The sequence below is a fragment of the Chrysochloris asiatica genome, unplaced genomic scaffold, assembly GCF_000296735.1.
Source record: "Chrysochloris asiatica unplaced genomic scaffold, ChrAsi1.0 scaffold00054, whole genome shotgun sequence".
Lineage (NCBI taxonomy): Eukaryota > Metazoa > Chordata > Mammalia > Afrosoricida > Chrysochloridae > Chrysochloris > Chrysochloris asiatica.
In genome coordinates, this window is record NW_006408572.1 from 5,907,513 (window position 1) to 5,926,944 (window position 19,432).

Here is a 19,432-nt window from a genome sequence, read left to right on the forward strand (position 1 = left end):
GGGTTTTCCTGGCTGTGACCTTTTAGAAGTAGATTCCCAGGTCTTTCTTCTGAGACACCACTGGGTGGTTTTGAACCGCCAATCTTTCAGTTAGTAGTTGAACACTTAACCATTTGTACCGTCCAGGGACTCCATATAATTCTTATACATCCTTATACAAAGACTGTGGAAGACGGTTGTTTAAAATCCATTCTCCTCTCCTCTTGATGTTCCTTTCTACACTATGGGTCGTTTCTGAACTCCCTTACAGCTAGGATTTCAGATAGGATTCTCATTCTGATAATCAGATTTATTGCAAGATATCTGTAAGGAAGAGGGAGGGTAGGGACGGATTTCCTGCTTCTTTCTGCTGGCTAGCACAGTTGTGGAGGCTCCGGGGTTTCATTAGCAGGAATATCAGTATCTAGTCACTAGCTTTGTAGTGCCACAAGCACAGAGCTCCATTTTCTTTCTTTCATTACTGATGTCAGTCTACCTGTTTGCTACCCACAAACTCCTCCATCCTCTCCCATCCTTTCCATAGGAATTGTCAAGAGCAATTACATTCAACTCCGCAAGCCTCTCCCCTACCATGCACACTTCTTTATTTTTATTTTTCACTTCTAAGGAGCTCTGGTAGCTTAGTGGTTATGAATCGGGCTGCGAGCCGCAAGGTCAGCAGTTAGGAACTACCAGCTGTTCCGCTGTAGGAAGATGAGGCTTTCTGCTCATTTTTACAGCCTCGGAAAACATGTACATGGTTGTTATGAGTTGGAACCGACTCCATGGCACACAACAACAACAACAACCCTCTGTTGCCTCTCCCCTCTCACCTTAACATATTAAAAAGTACATGTCTCACCCATTATAAAATGAACCAATCTAAAGCTCCTTTGACCCGCTAGCCCTTTTGAGTATACCTCACTTTCCCCCCTCAATCAATTCTCTGGAAAGAGGAATCTAATCTTGCTCTTGTTTCCATATATTGCCTCCCATTGTCTCTTCGCCCTACTGCAATCTGGCTTCTCCCTCCTCCTCCCCATTCCACTGAACTCCACTGCATCCTCTGTGACCATTGTTGCCCAGAACTCATGCACTTGACCACATTGTGGCAATCAGCACTGTAGACCTCTCCTCCTTCCCTGAAACCATAACCCTTTCTTATTCTTGATTTCCATTGGTTTCCTCTGCTGTGGGTTCACCTCCTTCTTCCACAGATGCACCTCTTCCTCCTGTTAAAGATTGGTATTTCCCAGGCACTGTGTGAGCGCTTCCTTTTTTCAGCAGTCATTGGCTGAGAACTTCTGCATTTCCAGCCCAGACCATGTTCCTGAACTCTAGATTAAATAACCATCTGCCTTCTGGACAGTAGGTAACTCAAACTCAGCCACTCCAAAATGTGGTTTATCCCTCTCACCCTTCACCCTTCTCATCCCCTCGAATGCCTCCTGCTCAGTAAATGACATCACCGTCTACCACTCACCCAAACCAGAAGCCTAGAAGCACACTGGCTCTTCTTCCCTGGTTCATTCAACAACAGCCATTGAATACCTACCATGTTGGAGCCATCATTCCAGGGGGTGGGGATACGTCGTTAAAGAAAACAATCTCTGCTCATAACCCAGGAGGAGAGAAAAGAATCTAACAAAAATAAATGTATACTCTATCAGGTAATGGAGTCCCGGTGTGGCGCTGTGGGTTAATGCACCAGACTGCAAACCTGTTTGAACTGCAAGGTTGGTGGTTCAAGCTCACCAGCTGCTCCTCGGAAGCCCTATCCAGGGTCGCTATGGGTCGGAACCAACTCGATGGCCCTTAAAACAACAACAACAACAACAACAACAACTATCAGGTAATAATAAGACTTAGGAAAATAAATAAAGCTGGGTGGAGCTTGGTGAATTATGGGTAAGTGGGAAAAGCCTTCTTAGAAGATGGCACTAATCGGGGATCTGAAGTGAGGGAGCAAACCTTTTGGATATCTGTGAGGAGAGTGTTCCAGGATGAAGGGCCAACATTTGCAAAGATCCTGAGGTAGAACTGGGCATGACGTGTTCTAGGAACAAAAGTAAGAGTATCTGGAGAAGAGTGAGTGAGGGCAGAGCAAGGCAGAAGGGGAGGACAGAGAGGTACTTTGGAAGCCAGGTAACACATCTCCTTGACCATTTTAAGAACCTTGACTTTACGGTCAGTGAGTGGAAATTCCCTGGTGGGTTTTGAGTAAAGAAGCGACATGATCTGACTTATGTTTTGAAGGTTAGCTCTGAGGTCTGTGCTGAAACCACACTTAAAAAGAGCAAGTGTAGAAATGGGGAGACCAGGTAGAAATCCAGGGCTGAAGGGCTGGGATCAGGTTGATTTCCCTGGAGGTGCTTAGTGATCATTGCATTCTGGATGTATTTAGAAGGTAAAGTCTACAAGATTACAGATGGGTGGGAAGTCTGGGTTTGAAAGAGAGTGAAGAATGACTCTAAGCTTTCTAGTCTGACCAATTGTGAAAACGAACTTGATGTTTACTAAGATGGGAAAGACTGCGGCAGGAGCACTTTGTGCTGGGAAACTAAAGTGTATTCTGAAGTTATTTAGGAAATTTTAAGTGCGAGACCCACTAGCAATTCCAGTGGAACTATCAAGTAGGCAGTTGGATATGCAAATATGAAGCTCAGGAGAAAGGATGGGACTGGCTCAGAGCTAACAAATTTGAGAGCTGTTGCTATGTAACAAAAACATTAATCATTTGTCCACAAGTCAGTTTCACTTCATGTTGACTCTAGCTGTGTCGGAGTAGAACTGTGCTCCACAGGGTTCTCAGTAGCTGATTTTCCAGAAGGAGTTGTCCAGATCTTTCCTCCAAGGTGCCTGTTGGTGGACTTGCATCTCCAACCTTGCAGTTGTTGTTAAGTGCCATCGAGTCGATTCCGACACATAGTGACCCTGTACAGGGTTTCCAAGGAACAGCTGGTGAGCTTGAACCACCGACCTTGCAGTTCAAACGACTTTGCAGTTGGACTCATTAGCCCACAGTGCCACACCAGGACTACAACCTTGCAGTTAGCAGCCAAGTATTTGAACGATTTGCACCACCCAGTGACTGTCCTGCTAATGCATAGATGTTATTTAAATTCACGAGATTGGGTGAACTCTGGAGATACTGTGATGTTTTGAGTTCGGAAACAACGAAGCAAAGGAGATGAAGAAGTCCCCAGTGAGGTGAGAAGAAATCAGGTGATGTGGTCTCCTGGAGGCAAGTGGGGAGAATGTCGTGAGAGACAGGGTGAGCTCAGTTGTACCAGATGCTGCTAAGAGGTGGGATGCGAATGGGCTGTTAGAATCAATGACATGGATGGACACTATGACCTTGATAGGAGAAGTTTGAGCAGTTCTGGGGATTAAAGTTTAACTGGGATGGGTTTGAGCGAGAATGGGAGGTGAGGAGTGAGGGTCTCAACTATAGTAACTCTTTCTAGGAAGATTTGCTACAAAAGTCATGAGAAAACTAGGAGTGTAACTGGAGAGAAATAGGAAGAACTTTGCTGAAATACAAGATGTTACTAAATGTTTTTACACTGTAGAGAGGGGAAATTTTGTCCTAGTGTCTTTCTCCTAAAAATCTCACACCAATGCCAGTCTTGTTATTGTAAGTTGTCACTGAGCCTGCTCAGACTCACGGGAACCCCATGTGTTACTCAGTAAACTGCTCCATAGGGCTTTTTTGGTTGTAATTGCAAAAGAAGCAGATTGCCAGACTTTTCTTCCACAGGGCCCTTGGGTGGGTTCAAACAGCCAACTTTTAGGTTAGTAAAAACCTAAAACCAAGCTCACTGCAGTCAAGTTGTGTCTGACTCATAGCAACCCTATATAGGGTTTCTGAGACTATAACTCTTAACAGAGTTTTTGTTGTTGTTGTTATGTGCCGTGGAGTCGGTTCCCACTCATAGCGACCCAGTACAGGGTTTCTGAGGCTGTAAATGTTTACGGGAGCAGAACGCCTCATCTTTCTCCCGCAGAACAGCTGGTAGTTTCGAGCTGCTGACCTTGTGGTTCACAGCCCGATTCGTAACCACTATGCTACCAGAGCTCCTCCTTCTTAACAGAGTAGATAGTCTCATCTTTCTCCAGAGGAGCAACTGGAGGGTTTGAACCACCAACCTTGTGGTTAGCAGCCCAATGCCTAACCCTCATCAGGGCTCCTACTTTAGGTTAGTAGTTTGTGCCAACTAGGGACCTTACAGATGTCTTATTTGGGAATCTGAATAAACAATATGCCAGCCACCATAATGAGAGAAACTGACAGACGAGTGAGTGCTGGCCTTTCTGATACATATAACTCTAATTCCTTAATTTTTTACTGCTATATCAAAATTCTGTATGCCAATACTCCAATTTGTTTATTCATTCTCCTGGTTTTAGATGTTAACAGATGTTTTGCTCTTTCAAACATATTATTATCTTAAATTTACCTTGTATGTCTCCTTGTATAGGAAAATATTTTTTCCAAGGCAGTGTTTTTGGATATTTTAGTTTATATTCCCTATATAAAATATAGTGTACATACGCTATATAATAGCATGTTGTTGTTTTTAAGTGCCATAGAGACAATTCCAACTCATAGCGTCCCATTATAGGGTTTCCGAGGAATGGCTGGTGAGCTTGAACTACTGACCTTGCGGTTCAAACTGATATTGTAGTACAGCGCATTAACCCACACCAGGACTCCATGAAATAGCATAGTATAGTATACATATACTATATGCTTCTTCCTACGTTTTTAACTTGGCATCTAATTTTTTTTTTTACCATAAGTTTAAATATTAATTTGAACACATGAAATAATAATTGTTTGCTAAAGGGAAGAGAATTTGAAGCCGTTACTGTTGAAGACCAAAGATTACAGCCATCAGTATGGATTACAACTCAACATAAAGAAAACAAAACCCCTCACAACTCAGCCAATAAGAAGCAACATGTTAACTAGAGAAAAGATTGAAGTTGTCAAGGATTTCGTTTTATTTGGGTCTGCAGTCAACACCTATAGAAGCAGCAGTCACAGAATCAAAGGATAGATTCTATTGGGCAAATCTGCTCTAACAGACCTTTTCTTTAAAGTAATAAAAGGTAAAGATCTTTGAGGACTAAGATATCACTTTGAGAACTAAGATGCTCCTGATTCAAATCATTGAATCATCTCATATGTATATGGAAGCTAGACAATTACTAAGGAAGACCAAAGAAGAATTGATGTCTTTGAATCATTGTGTTGGTGAAGGTTATTGAACAAACCACAGAAGACCAAACAAATCTGTTTTGGTAGACATACAGCCAGAATGCTCCTTAGAGGCAAGGATTGTAAGACTTCATCTTACATACTTCGGACAGTTTATCAGGAGGGACCAGCCATTGGAGACCATCCTGTTTGGTAAAGGAGAGAGTTAGTGGAAAAGAGGAAGACCCTCACTGAGATGAATGAACACAGTGATTACAACAATGAGCTCAAATATAGGAACAATTATAAGGATAGTGCAGGACTGGAAAGTATTTCCTTCTATTGTGCTATGAGTTAAGCTATGATCGTTATGAGTTGGAACCAATTTCATAGCACCCAACAAAAAAAAATTTCTTTTTGTTGTTGTTGTTGTTGAGAATATGCACATATACCAATTCAGTGACATTGATTACCTTTTTTTGAGTGGTGTAAGCGTTCTCACTGTCCTTTTCTGATTTGTTCCTCCCAAGGAGCTCTGGTAGCATAGTGGTTACGAGTCAGGCTGCTAAACTCACGGTCAGCAGTTTGAAACTATGAGTGATTTTGCTGGGGAAAAGATGAGGCTTTTTATCCCATAAAGATTTACAGTCTCGGAAACCCTATGCAGGGTGGCTATGAGTCGGAACAGACTCCACGGCACACAGTCACTACCACTGCACCTTAAGCTTCTCATCTTTCAGGTTGCTGTTGTTAACAAGATCCCATATAAATCTGAAAAGAACATAATGCTTTAGGCAGACATTTTTCACTAGTTAAGAAGACTTCAGAGGATATTTTTGGTTTAAAGTTTAAAGATTATCTCAGGGCAATCGTCTGAAGGGTTCAATCAACCTCCATGGCTCCAAAAATAACAGACTTCTATGAGAATGTGGCATTCTGTTCTGTATTTCCCCCTTTTTGGTAAAGATGCTTCAGTAGAATATTTGATCAAATATTCAGTAATGGCAGCCAAACATCCTCCAGTTCTTCCTGTCTCATGACAAACGATGCAGTCATTCATGGAGGCCGTAAATGGTAGACACACCCATTTCTTCTTATTCCTGACTCTCCTCCTTCCTGTTGTTTCAGGTGAATAAACACCAATTGTACCTTGGATGGCCACTTGCAAACTTTAAAGACCCTAGGCACTGAAGTAGGATAGGAGATCCAACAGAAACACTAAACACTTAGTGATTAGGCTAATTCACTGTGGTGTCCCAGGAAACCCTAATGCTAAATCTCCAAACCTAGGAACCAAATTACATGAGATGTTTTGTTGAATATAAGCAGCCTCATCAACACTTTTTTAAAAAAATGTTATTCTTGCGAATACATGTATCACAATCTTGCCAATTCAACTTTTTACAGGTATACAACTTCTTGCTGTTGTTAGGTGTGGTCAAGTCCCTTCTGAGTCATCGTGATTCATTCTGTGCACAACAGAATGAAGCAATGCCATCCTGCAGCAGACTTGCAAGGGCTGTTAGGACCAAGCCCCTTGTTGCTGCCCCTGTGCCAATCAATTTCAGTGGAGGGCATCCTCTTTCTCATTGACCTTACACTTTACCAAGCATGATGCCCTTTTCTAGTGGCTGATTCCTCCTGACAACATGCCCAAATTACAAGAGACAAAGTCTCACCATCCTGGCTTCTAAGAAGCATTCTGGTTGTACTTCTACCAAGATAGATTTGTTTGTTATTCTGAAAGTCCGTGGTCCTTTCAGTATCTTTTGTCAACACTATAATTCAAATACATCAACTCTTCTACAGTTTTCCTTAGTCATTGTTCAACTTCCACTGTGTATGAGGCAATTGAAAATGCCATGGCTTGGGTCAGGAACACTTTAGTCCTCAAACTGATATCTTTGCTCTTGAACACTTTAAAGAGGTCTTTTGTAGCAAGTTTGTCTAATGCAATATGTCATTTGATTTCTTGACTGCTGCTTCCATGAGTGTTGATTGTGGATCCAAGCAAAATGAAGTCTGGATTTTTATAGGTGTACAACTTACTGACAGCAATTACAATAATTGGCTGTGTAACCCTAGACTTAATGTGATTTTTTCCATCACTGTAAATTCAAAGTCAGCACTCCATAAGCAATAATCCTGCCCTTCTTCCTCTCCTCACCCCCATTATTGGTGTTGTTGTTAAGTGCCATCAGGTTGGTTCCAACTCATAGCGACCCTATATAGAGTTTCCAAGGAGCAATGGGTCGGTAAACTTCCAACCTTGCGGTAAGCAGTCCCGTGCGTATCCTACAGTGTCATGGAAACCAGTACTAAACTTTGGTCTCTATACATTTGCCTGTTCTTGTTTTTTTTATGTAAGTGAGGACATGCAACATTTGTTCTTTTGTGATTAAATTATTTCACTTAGTATAATATCTTAAAGCTCCATCCATAATGTAGCACGCATCAAGATTTCATTTCTTTTACTGGTAATATTCCATAATATGTGTGAAGGTGAGTCAAAACGTATTGCTACAAAATCATAGAATCCTATATTAAACAAAAATATCACAATGTGAAGTGATTGCTTCTCCACATAAACTCCATCTAGATGTAAACACTTGTGAAGGTGATGTTTCCACTCTCTAATCCTCCCTGAAGAATCTGTGTGCTGTGGGATAAAGCACCAGACCCCAAGGTTGGCTTGAACCATAAGCTCAGTGGTTCAAAGTCACCAGCCGCTCCTTGGAAATCCTATGTTGTTAAGTGCCATTGAGTTGGTTCTGACCCACAGTGACCCTGTATAGGGTTTCCGAGAAGCAGCTGGTGAGCTTGAACAGCTGACTTTGTGGTTCAAACCAATTTTGCAGTCCAGCTCATTAACCCACAGCGCCATACTAGAACTCCTGGAAACCCTATACAGGGTCACTAAGAGTTGGAACCGACTCAATGGCACTTAATAACAACAATCCTCCCTGAAGAATTCTGTGCCCTTTGACTTATACCATATCAAAATAGCAGCTTTGACATCCTCAAGGGATTCAAATCATACTCCTTTTCCATGTTCTTTGAGTTTGGGGAACCAAAAGAAGCCTGAAGGGGCAAGATAAAGGCTATTGGGTGGATGGGGTAAGGTTTCCTAATGAAATTCTTGTGGGACCACCCTTACTGCCCTCAAAGAATGAGCAGGTACATTATCATGATGGAAAAATAATTCCTTAGAACAAATTCCCTGGTTTTTCTCCCTAATGCAGTTTTCAATGTTCTTAAAACATCTTTGTTATAAGTCCCCATGATCAATCACTCTGTGTCTTCGAGAAAATCCTCTTAGACTTTTACTACCTCAACTTTAAGATTAAAATTCTATTAAAATTTTCATATGAGGATAAAAGTTGCATTGCACAAGTATATACTATATGCCATTACCTTAACTCCTGTCTTAGTTATGTAGTGCTTCTATAACAGAAATACCATAAAGGGGTGGCTTTAGCAACCAGACTTTTATTTCTCATTTTTTATGAGGCTGGAAGTCTGAATTCAGGATACATAAGAGAAGGCTTTCTCAGACTACTGGCTCTGGAGAATTTCTTTGAGATTCTACTCCAGGGCCATTTTCATGTGGTTTGGCATCCTCTCCTCCCATCGCTGCTTCTCTGATTCATTTATTTAATCTCTTTTATCAAAATGAAAGTTAATAACAAAAGAGTTGATTTAATCCATAAACCATTGGTAAATCTAATAAAAGAAAGGAGAAGATGCAAATAACATGAATAAAAAATTATATGGGTGACATCACAACAAAACCAATGGAAATAAAAAGAATAATAGCAATATTATGGAAAAATATACATCAACAAATTTGAAAATCTAGAAGAAATGGACAATTTTTTTTTAAAAGAAAAACACAAACTACCTAAACTAACACAGAATAAAGTAGAAAATTTAAACATCATATACAAAAACAAGCTCACTGTGGATGAAAGCCTTCACTGTAAAACTTAAAACTATAAAGATCATCTATGGAAAAAAAAGGGACAAACTTAGGGGATCTGAAACATGGCATAAATATATTATCAAACATAAGTAAAACTACACAGACAACATAAGACAAAAGAGATGACTGGGACCTCCTAAAAATTAGACACTTATGTGCATCAAAAGATTTTACCAAAAGAGTGAAATGAGAGCCCACAGACTGGGAAAAAAAAATTCTTTTTTTCGATGTCATATCAAGAGCAAAGATATCAGCTTGAGGATTAAGGTGCACCTGATCGAAGCCATGGTCTTTTAAATCACCTCATATGCATGTGGACGTTGGGCAGTGAATAAAGACTATAGAAGAATCAATACATATGAGTTCTGGTGTTGGAGAAGAATATTAAAAGTACCAAGGACTGCCAGCAGAACAAACAAATCTGTTTTGGAAGAAGTACAGCCAGAATGTTCCTTAGAAGCCAGAATGGTGAGACTTCGTCTCTCTTACTTCGGACATGTTATCAAGAGAGATCAGTGTCTGGAGAAGGACATCATGCTTAGTAAAGTGGAGGATCAGCAAATAGAGGAAGATTCCTAAGGAAATGAACTAACAGTGTTAGCAGCAATGGACTCAAATGTAACAACAGTTGTGAGAATGGCAGTATTTTCTTCTGTCGTGCATAGGGTCTCTATAAGTTGGAACCAACTCAATGGCACTTAACAACAACAACATCAGACCAGGAACTTCTAAAATTTATAGAAAACAACAACACCTCTACAAGAAAAAGACAACCCAATAAAAAAATGGGAAGAGGACATGAAGAGACACCAAAGAAGACATTCAGGTGGTCAACAAACATGAGGAAATGTTGGTGACCATTAGCCATTAGATAGGTGAAAATCAAAGCAACAATGAAATATCTCACCAATCGATAAGTTAAACAACAAAAACAACAAATGTTGGCCAGGGTGTGAGAAGACTGGGCCCCTCTTACATTGCTGGTGGAACTGTAAAATGATGCAACCTCTGTGGAAAACAGTATGGCACTTCCTCAAAAAGTTGGAGATAACAATTCCATATGACCCAGCAATTCCTCTACTTGGTTTATATCCCCTAGAAATAAGAGCCATAACATGAGCAGATATATACACACACCTATAGTCAACTCCCGGTGTGGCGCTGTGGACTAAAGTACACGAGGTCAGTGGTTCAAATTCACCAGCATCTCCGTTGATACCCTATACAGGGTTGCTCTGAGTCAGACCAACTCAACGGTGCTTAACAACAACAACATGTTCAATGTAGCACTATTCACAAGAGCATAAAGATGGAAACAGTCTAAATGCCCACCAGTGGAATAATGGTATATACACACAAAGGAATACTGTGCAATATTGAAGAATCATGATGAATCTGCAAAACACTCATACATGGATGGACCTGGAGAACATTATGCTGAGTGAAATTAGTCAGTCACAAAAGGACAAATATTATATGAGATTGTTGTTGTGAAGTGATGTTGAGTCAGTTCCAATCCATAGCAACCCTGTATAGGGTTTCCAAGGAGCGGCTGGTGAGCTTGAACCGCCGACCTTGACGTTCAAACTGACTTTGCAGTCCAGCGCATGTACCCACAGCACCAGACTACTATTGTAAGAACTCAAGAAAAGGTTTTAATGCTAAAAGAAACATTCTTTGATGGTTATCAGGGGTGGAAAGGAAGGAAGCGTAATTCACTGGCTAGATGGTAGACCTGTGTTAACTCTTGTGATGTTGTTGTTGTCAGGGGCCATCGAGTCGGAACTGACTTATAGCGACCCCATGCACAGCAGAATGAAACAATGTCCGATCCTGGGCCAACCTCACTACTGTTGCCACACTTGAGTCCATCGATGCTGCCAACTGGCCAATCCATCTCTTAGGGGGTCTTCCTCTTTTTCTCTGACCCTCTACCTTACCAAGCATGATATCCTTTTCTAGTGACTGTTCCCTCCTGACAGTATGTCCAAAGTATGAGACACGAAGTTTGGCCATCTTGGCCTCTAAGGAACACTGGCTGCCCTTCTTCCAAAACGGATCTATTGGTTCTTTTGGCAGTCCATGGCACTTTCAGTATTCTCCTCCAACGCAACTCAAAGGCATCAATTCTTCTATGATCTTCCTTATTCACTGTCCAGCTTTCGAACGCATATGAGGTTATTGAAAATACCATGCCCTGGGTCAGGCGCACCTTAGTCCTCAAGCTGACATCTTTGCTCTTCAACACTTTAAAAAGCTCTTGTGCAGCAGATTTGCCTAATGCAATACATCGTCTGATCTCTTGACTGCTGCTTCCGTGAGTATTGATAGTTGATCCAAGAAGAATGAAGTCCTTTAAAACTTCAATCTTTTCTCCATTGATAAGAATGTTGTTTATTGGTCCAGTGGTGAGGATTTTTGTTTTCTTGACATTGAGATGTAATCCATACCTCTTTGATCTTCATCAGTAAATGTTTAATGTCCTCTTCACTTTCAGCAAATAAGGGTGTATCATCTGCATATTGCAGGTTGTTAATGAGTGGTGGCTATTTGGTTTTACAACTCTTGTGATAGGGAATACAATATACAACAAAAGGGAGGTCAGCAGAAGAATGAGGAAGACAGGTAAAGGCACAGGGAGGAATGCAAGAGTTAAAGGGGATAGAAGGAAATACTGTTATGCACACAACCTGCAACAGCAGTGTTGTAAAGGTAGATACATGGATAGATATACAAGCTGAACAAGTATGGGAGGGAGAGAGGGAATATATCCAGAGATACATGAGTTTAACAGAGAATATTTGTACTTGGGTATTTACCTTTGCTGTAAACACATCTATTAATGTGGTGGAGCAAACAGGGAACAAAATGATGACAATTTCTTAGACATTAACAAATACCTTGAGTTTCTAGGCCTAGGAGCTCAGCATCATAGTCTCAGGGGACACCATGGTCAATTGGCATAACATAGTCCCCGAAGACAGTGTTGTACATGCTACTTCAGTGAGTAGTGTCTGGGATCTTAAAAGCTCATGAGCAGCCATCTAAGGTGCAGCTATTGGCCTGTCCATGTGCAGAAGCAACAAGAGTGATGAGAATTGAAGATGTTTGGAATCAATGAGTCCAATGGAGCAAGGAACATGTGAACGCCAGTCTCCATGACTCTGAGCCCAGAAGAACTCTGAAAGGGATCCCATTAGAAGGTCCCAGATAAAGTGGGAGACAATGGGGAACAAAACTCAAAGTTCCAAAATAGACTGGGTTTACTGGTCAAAAAGAGACTGGAGAAACTCGAGATTATGGCTCTCTGTTTCCCTTTAGGTCTGGAATGGAATTTACCATTGTGGCCCAATTTTCAACCAAGTGGTGAACAGGAATACAGGGGACAACAATACTAGTGAGGGATGCTCACCATGGAATGGCCAACCATTCAAAATCAAAAGAGCAACATTTATCTAGGGACAAGGTTCAGAGGGGTTGGAAAGGAGTATGGTAGGGAAATAGAAACTGCCAGGAGGAACTGGGATAACTGTTGTTACATGGAGGGGATTGCAATCACTGAGATGAAATAAAATGTGTGATTTGTTAGACATAAAACTGATGATCCACTCCATAAACCTTCACTCAATTCCCAATAAAAAGTTTAAAAAAGGAAGAGATTGATCAGAAACACACCCTACTCTAATCCAGTCTCATTAACATAACAAAGACAAACCATTCCCAAATGGGAGTATAGCCCCAGGCCTAGAAATTAGGATTTCAACACATGTTTTTGGGGGACACAATTAAATCCATAACATCCCCAAATAATTTGATTCTTATGTATATCAGTATCAGCATGTTTTTAAGTTGAGGAATAATTTGTATGTGCAAGAAATACATTCCAATGTTTACATTCATATTTTAAGAAATACCATAAAAAAGCCACTAGAATGAAATGTAGAACATATTCTAATTTACTAAAAGCAGCCACATCAAGATCAAGTGGTTGAGACAAAATGAATCCATTTTATAAATTGTCAATACAAGATCATTAACATGCTCCTTTTCATTACATACTTTGTTGTAATGCAATGTAATATAAGGGTTCTGGTGTGGCACTGTAGGTTAATGCGCCAGACTGCAAAGCCATTTAAAATGCAAAGTCTGCGGTTCAAGCTCACCAGCTGCTCCTTGGAAACCCTACTATACAGGGTCGCTATGGATCGGAATTGACTTGACGGTGCTTCACAATGTTAGTGTAAAATGGAATTAAAAAATAGTTTTTCCATGAACTTTTTAAAATCCCCTGGCAAATTTATATGTTATGTAGCTCAGATTATAAATTAGTCATCAAGAGGAAAGTATAATAAAAAGGTGGAATGTTCCGGTGGTAAATATATTTGCATGCATAAACTGAACTGTATAATCTACTTTGGGAAATAATTAAGAAGCATGAATTAAAAAGCAGGGATACCTTTATTATTAATTTATTAGCTATATAGTCAAACTTTCCCTATGTATTTAATGCATTTAATAAAGAAAAAAAATGTCTATACAGCTAAAAGCTAATTGGCCTGGAAGCTGAGTCTAGATGTGGACTAGTGCATCCCTTCCCTACCAATCTGCAATGCAACCTTTCTTGTGTATCAAGTTCCCCTATAAACAAACATGGGTCTCTTTCTAGACTATTTTGTTCTGCTGATCCGCTTTTCTAGTCGCATGCCAATAGCTAATGATTACATTAGTCATTATAACTTTGTAAGTCTTGAAGTCTGATAGTCAATCCTTTCCTCTTATTCTTCCTCCCATTAAACACTCATTCAATTACTAGCTGAAAAGTTGACGCTTTGAGCCCACCCACAGGACCCTCAGAAGACATGCTTGGTGACCTGTTTCCAAAAGGTCACAGCCTTAAAAACCCTTTGGAGCTGTTCTACTCCACACACGTGGGGTTGCCACGAGTCAGAATCAACCCGAGGGTGACGGTAACAACAACATGCTGACTCCCGCTGAGGGTGGGCCAAAGTTCAGGGACTTGAAAGCACGAGGAGAGAAGCTTAATCAAAATTTGGTTAACAAGCACTCTGTTTCTGATGGATGAGGGAGGACAATCAGTTCAGTTACTCATTGATGACCCAACAGATGGGAATGTGGAGAGTCTGTATCTGTTTTGCTGGCTTGGTTGTTATGCACTTGACTGCTAAACAAAAGATTGGAAGTTCCAACCTGTGGGTGAAAGATGTGACAGTCTGCTTCTGTAAAGATTAGTCTTGGAAATCCTATGTGGCAGTTTTATTCTGTTGGGTTTTGGTTGAGTGTCTGTCCGTAGCATAAATAAACAAAGGGCCTCTGTGAGTCTTACCTAAGTCTCATAGGAATACTAGTTCTTTTCAGGAAACCATTGTCTTGAACACAAAGGTGGGGATATTGGCTTTTTTGTTTTCCAGTATCACAAGGTTCAGGTAAAATTCAACTTTCTTTAAAGCCATTGTCATCATCTCTATTTATGAATAAATGCGCTTAGAGAGAGTACCTTATCTAAGACATCAATCAGAAGCTTGGAGAGTTAGGTTATGAAGCCAGGCAGTCTGACTCCAGACACCACGTTCTGACTGCTAGGTTGTTGTTGTGTGCTGTGGAGTTGGTTCCGACCCATAGCGACCCTGTACAGGGTTTCCGAGGGTGTAAATCTTTACGGGAGCAGAAAGCCTCATCTTTCTCCCGCGGAGCGGCTGGTAGTTTCGAACCGCTGACGTTAAGGTTCGCATATGGGTCAGAACCGACTTGGTGGCACTTAACAACAACAACAACACGCTACAAGAGCTCCTTGGTTATGTCCCCTTTAAAGCAGTTATTCTATTGTATGGAAATGGTTTGCTCACTCATACATCCAGAGAAAACTTTCAGAATAGGCTGTGGTGAAACCACAAGCATGGATAAAAACCATTTGCCAGGGAGTCAGCTCTGACTTATGGAAACGGCATGTGTTGTCAGAGGAAAACTGAGCTCCTGAGGGTTTTCAGCAGCTGATTTCCAACATGCATATTGCCAGGCTTGTCTTCTAAGGCACCTCCAGGTGGTGTCAACCCTCCAACTTTCGGCTTAGCAGCCAAGCATGCTAGCAGTTTACACCGTCCACAATCATGGGTTGTTAAGTGCCATCGAGTCAGTTCCGACCCATAGCAACCCTGGGTAGGGTCTCCGAGGAGCAGCTGGTGAGCTTGAACCGCCAACCGTACAGTACAAACGGCTTTGCAGTCTGGTGCATTAACCCACAGCGCCACACCAGGACATGGGTAAGACTCCCCAAAGCAAAGTTGCAGAATGAGACAATCAAGTGCCGTCGAGTTGGTTCTGACACACAGTGACCCTGTATAGAGTTTCCGAGAACGGCTGGTGGGATTGAACTGTCGACCGTGTGGTTAAGCATGCCGGTGCTTATCCTACAGGGCTACACCAGGGCTCTCAGTGTAGACCTGGTTAAATTTCTTCCTCTCAAAAAGAGTCCTTGGAAACCCTATGATTCGCTATGACTCGAATCTGACTTGAAGACACTTAATCACAACAAAGTTCTCTCTAAACCCCGCTTTCCTATGTAAACTGGCACTAGCAGCCTGGCCAGCTGGGCGGCAAGCACTGCCATGCGGGGCCTCCGAGGAGTGTCCGCTGAACGGCAAATGTCACCCAGACTACGGAGCACAGCGGCCTCACCTCTCTGAGCGACCGCGGGAGAGCGAGAACCCTGAGAGCTAGGTGGGAAGGGCGCGGGGGGCGAGGGTCCTGTGTGCTGAGCAGTGTGGGCGCCGCGGGGAAGTCAGAGAGACGCGGGGAAGGGGAGGCCCATCGCAAAGAGGGCTCGGGGCGCGGTCACCACCTCTGGGAGAGACCCCCTCCGCGTAGCGGTGGTAGGGAGAGGCTGGCATAAACCATTCCGGAGACCCAGAGGTAGGTACAGACTCACTTGGGATCCCTAAAAACAAAACAACACACACAAATCAAAGCAGTACTATCTAGTTCATTTTAACTCCAAGTGGTGACCCCATGTGTTGCAGATTAGAACCGATTTCCATAGAGTTTTTAGGGCTGTGAACTTCCAGAAGTAAATCTTTAGGTCTTCCTTCCCAGGAACCTCTGGGTGGGTTCCCAAAGTCAAGTTCCGTTTAGTAGCAATAATGCTTAACTGTCGGCGCCACCAGAAACTCATTCCCAGCCTAGGAAAGGGCAGGTGCGGGGCGATAAGCCGGCTGAATGCCAACGCTGGCCAAATGAACGACAGCTCACACCAGGCGCACGGCTACCCAGGGCAAAGCTGGGAGGTCTTGGAGGGTGGTGAGGTGCCAGGGGCCCAAGTCCTCCCTAGAAAGCTGTGGGAAGCATTAGAGTCCGTTGGCGCCTCAGGGTACCACGGGGTGGCAGAATTAGTGGCAGGCGCTCCAGACCGACCCTGCGGGGTGGCCCCGCCCCCGGGCTGGGGGGCAGGTCTGTGGTGAGGGGCGGAGTTGTTACCGCCCTCCCATCCCTGGAGAGTGCTGTCCCCTTCTTAAACCCGCAGAGCTTCCAACTGCCGCTCACTGGCCTCTCGCGCCAGTCTTGCTCCCGCGCGATGGCCTCGGTGCTGAGCTATGTCTCCAAGTTCAAGTCCTTCGTGATTTTGTTCGCCACCCCGATATTGCTGCTGCCACTCATCATTCTGATACCCGCCAAGGTCAGTTGTGTTTCCCGGCAGCCCGGCGGATCCCGGGTGCCCGGTACCTAATAGCGGGCACCGAACGCAGGCGCGTTGAGCTGGAGCGCACCAATTCTTGGGAGGGCACAGCTCCCCTGGGGCGCGCGCACTCTGGAGCTCGAGATGCAGGATCCAAGGCGCCCTGCAAAGACTCCCAAAGGGCACGGAGACTCTCCGGCACACAGACCAAGAAGCATCCTGGCCAGCACAAAAACTTTGAAGTGCGCACAGATTTTGGTCACATAGACTGGGCTTCAGCACCTCCCAACATAGAGTCCTCTAGAGCGCATAGCAGCGTTTCCACAGGAAAATGCCACAGAGAGCCTAGGCGCTTGTCTGTCTCTGTCTCTTTCTCTCGTCTCTTCCCTTAATGAGTGGACACTTCCCAGCTCTATGTGGCTTCCGAGGTCAAGGACCCACGGGAAAAGATCCACACCTAAGTGGATCCTGTGTGTTAACTTTGACACTCTGGCGCTCCTTTGGGCCTCAATTTCCCCATCCATGAACACAGTCCGTTTCCAGCTCTGAAACCCAGGAAGCCAAAGCTGAGTCGAAATTTCTGCTCCTGGCTGAAGGGCAGATCGGGTTGGCCTGCTTTTCTCGCTGCCCGCTGTGGCTGTGGCAGGAGGCGGAGACGTTCCCAGAGCCCTCGCCTTGGGTGGCAGGACCCAGGGTTGTAGAGAAGTGGCGTCTTTGCCCTGGCCTCCTAGCGCTCAGGGGAGGGAAGGACAGAATGAATGGACTTGGCCGAGGCGTGGGGGCGGGGCCGGCGCCCTGGCCCCCGGCTGCTCTGGGTTGTGTGCAGCCTGTTTGGCAGAGACCCGAGCCTTTTGAAGCCTTTTGTGGTTCGCTGGTTGCTCCTTCCTCCTCTTCCCTCTTTCAGCCCTTTCACTCTCTGCCTAGACAGGAAACCTCCAGCTCCCACCCCCTCCCTGTCCCAGGCAGGTTTGGGAAACATAGGAGCTCTTCAGGGGATGCTAGGGGGCATTCCTGGAGAAGGAAAAGGCAACCTGTTAGAGCATTGGACTTCCACCATTCACTCAGGTCTTGTGACTTTAGTCGACCCCGTTGGTGTCCTCATCTGTATAAAGGTTGTTCCATTCTTACACTTTAAGGCTCAGGGTGCCAAAAGGGATCTTGCTGGTTCCTGGGGTGAGCTATGAGGGGGGCAGGTAGAAGACCTTGGCTGAGCACAGACTCTGATGGGCCAAAGACAGCAGATCTTATTGTGGTCCTTCTTCAGTGGCCACATCAACTGTGAATAGCCTTATTTCCTCTTTAGAAAAAGACTCTGAACTGTGATTGTGCTGAGAGGGAGCCAGGCAGGAGATCTGTGATTTTAGTTTTGCTGGTGGGGACGTGTGGTTTCTGGAATAATTATAGTAGCTTGGTTGACCTTCCTGCCCAAGAGAAAGTGACTGAGACTTTTCTCCCACCCTGACACACATACAGGTGTGCCAAACCTTCATTTGTGTGTGTGAGCATGCACGTGTGTGATTAAGCTGCCCTCAGAGTGAGGATCAGGAACAGGAAGAGGTGACACCAGTGAATTTGGTTCTAAGGCTGCCTGGACATTCTTTCCCTTTGGGGATTCAGACTTGTGCCTTCTTGTTTTCTCCTTTTGTGCCTCTGTTTTGGTCACCACTGAAGAGCTCCCTGCCCCCACCCTCCATGACCAGATGGGTGTGCAAGGAAACCCGGAGGCACATGGCAAGGGGGCAGAGCAGCTGGAAAGACAGCTGGAACCTTGGCCCCAGGACAACACTGTCAGGTTGGGGAGGCAAGTCCTGGGGCACGCTGTCCTTTCCCAACTACAGCCTCTCAGCTCCAGGTGACTGCCTCTTGTTCTTCTCCACCACCTTGCTTCCCTCCTGGCCTCATCTTGGCTCCACTTTTTCCATCCTTCCTCTGGGTCTCTCTCTTTTAAATAGTTTTTTTAAATACAATAAATGATATATTCATTATATCATTTATTTTTTTTTAAATATTCAAAAAATGGTAACAATTCTGTATAACACAAAGTGAAAAAGAAAATACCCTCAAATCCCATCATTTTAATAATGGATATCTTTCCAGAAAACAATTGATCTTGTCTCTCTTTCTCTACACATACACACATACATACAACATACTCTCTTATCTGTATTAATCATTAAGTAATATGTCATAGACACCCTTACACATCAATAAAAAGGTAAATAATAAACCATAGATTTATGTATTCGTGTAGGCATTAAATAGAGTTCTCCCAGTGGTGACTTGGAAAAAAGGCCTGGGAATCTACTTCAGAAAAACAAGTTATTGAAAACTCAATGGAAAGCAGTTCTACTCTGACATACATGGGGTTGCCAAGAATCAGAACTGACCCTACAACAATTAGTTGTGAGCTCAGCACTGTGCTCAGTGCTGAACTGAATCCCGCCATGCACTTCTGTCTATTCACTTTTGTTTCAGCTTTCTTCCCTTTTCTCTCCACATTCTCTGCAGCAGGGAAGTACACTGAATTTACTCACAAGGAACTAGGAACCTCTGGCAGATAGAATCTACCACATTCTCCATG

The 19,432-nt window shown here is 43.4% G+C and overlaps 1 protein-coding gene across 4 annotated transcripts in view; it reads left to right on the forward strand.

The window, feature by feature from the left end:
- Positions 1–16,667: 16,667 nt before the first annotated feature.
- Positions 16,668–19,432, forward strand: part of SLC13A5 (solute carrier family 13 (sodium-dependent citrate transporter), member 5) — a 39,573-nt gene continuing 36,808 nt past the window's right edge. For all 4 annotated transcript variants that reach the window (XM_006863288.1, XM_006863286.1, XM_006863289.1 and 1 more), the window contains exon 1: positions 16,668–16,851. In XM_006863288.1, the coding sequence (XP_006863350.1) occupies positions 16,750–16,851 (102 nt within the window). In that variant the 5' untranslated portion in view covers positions 16,668–16,749. The remainder of the gene's footprint in view (positions 16,852–19,432) is intronic.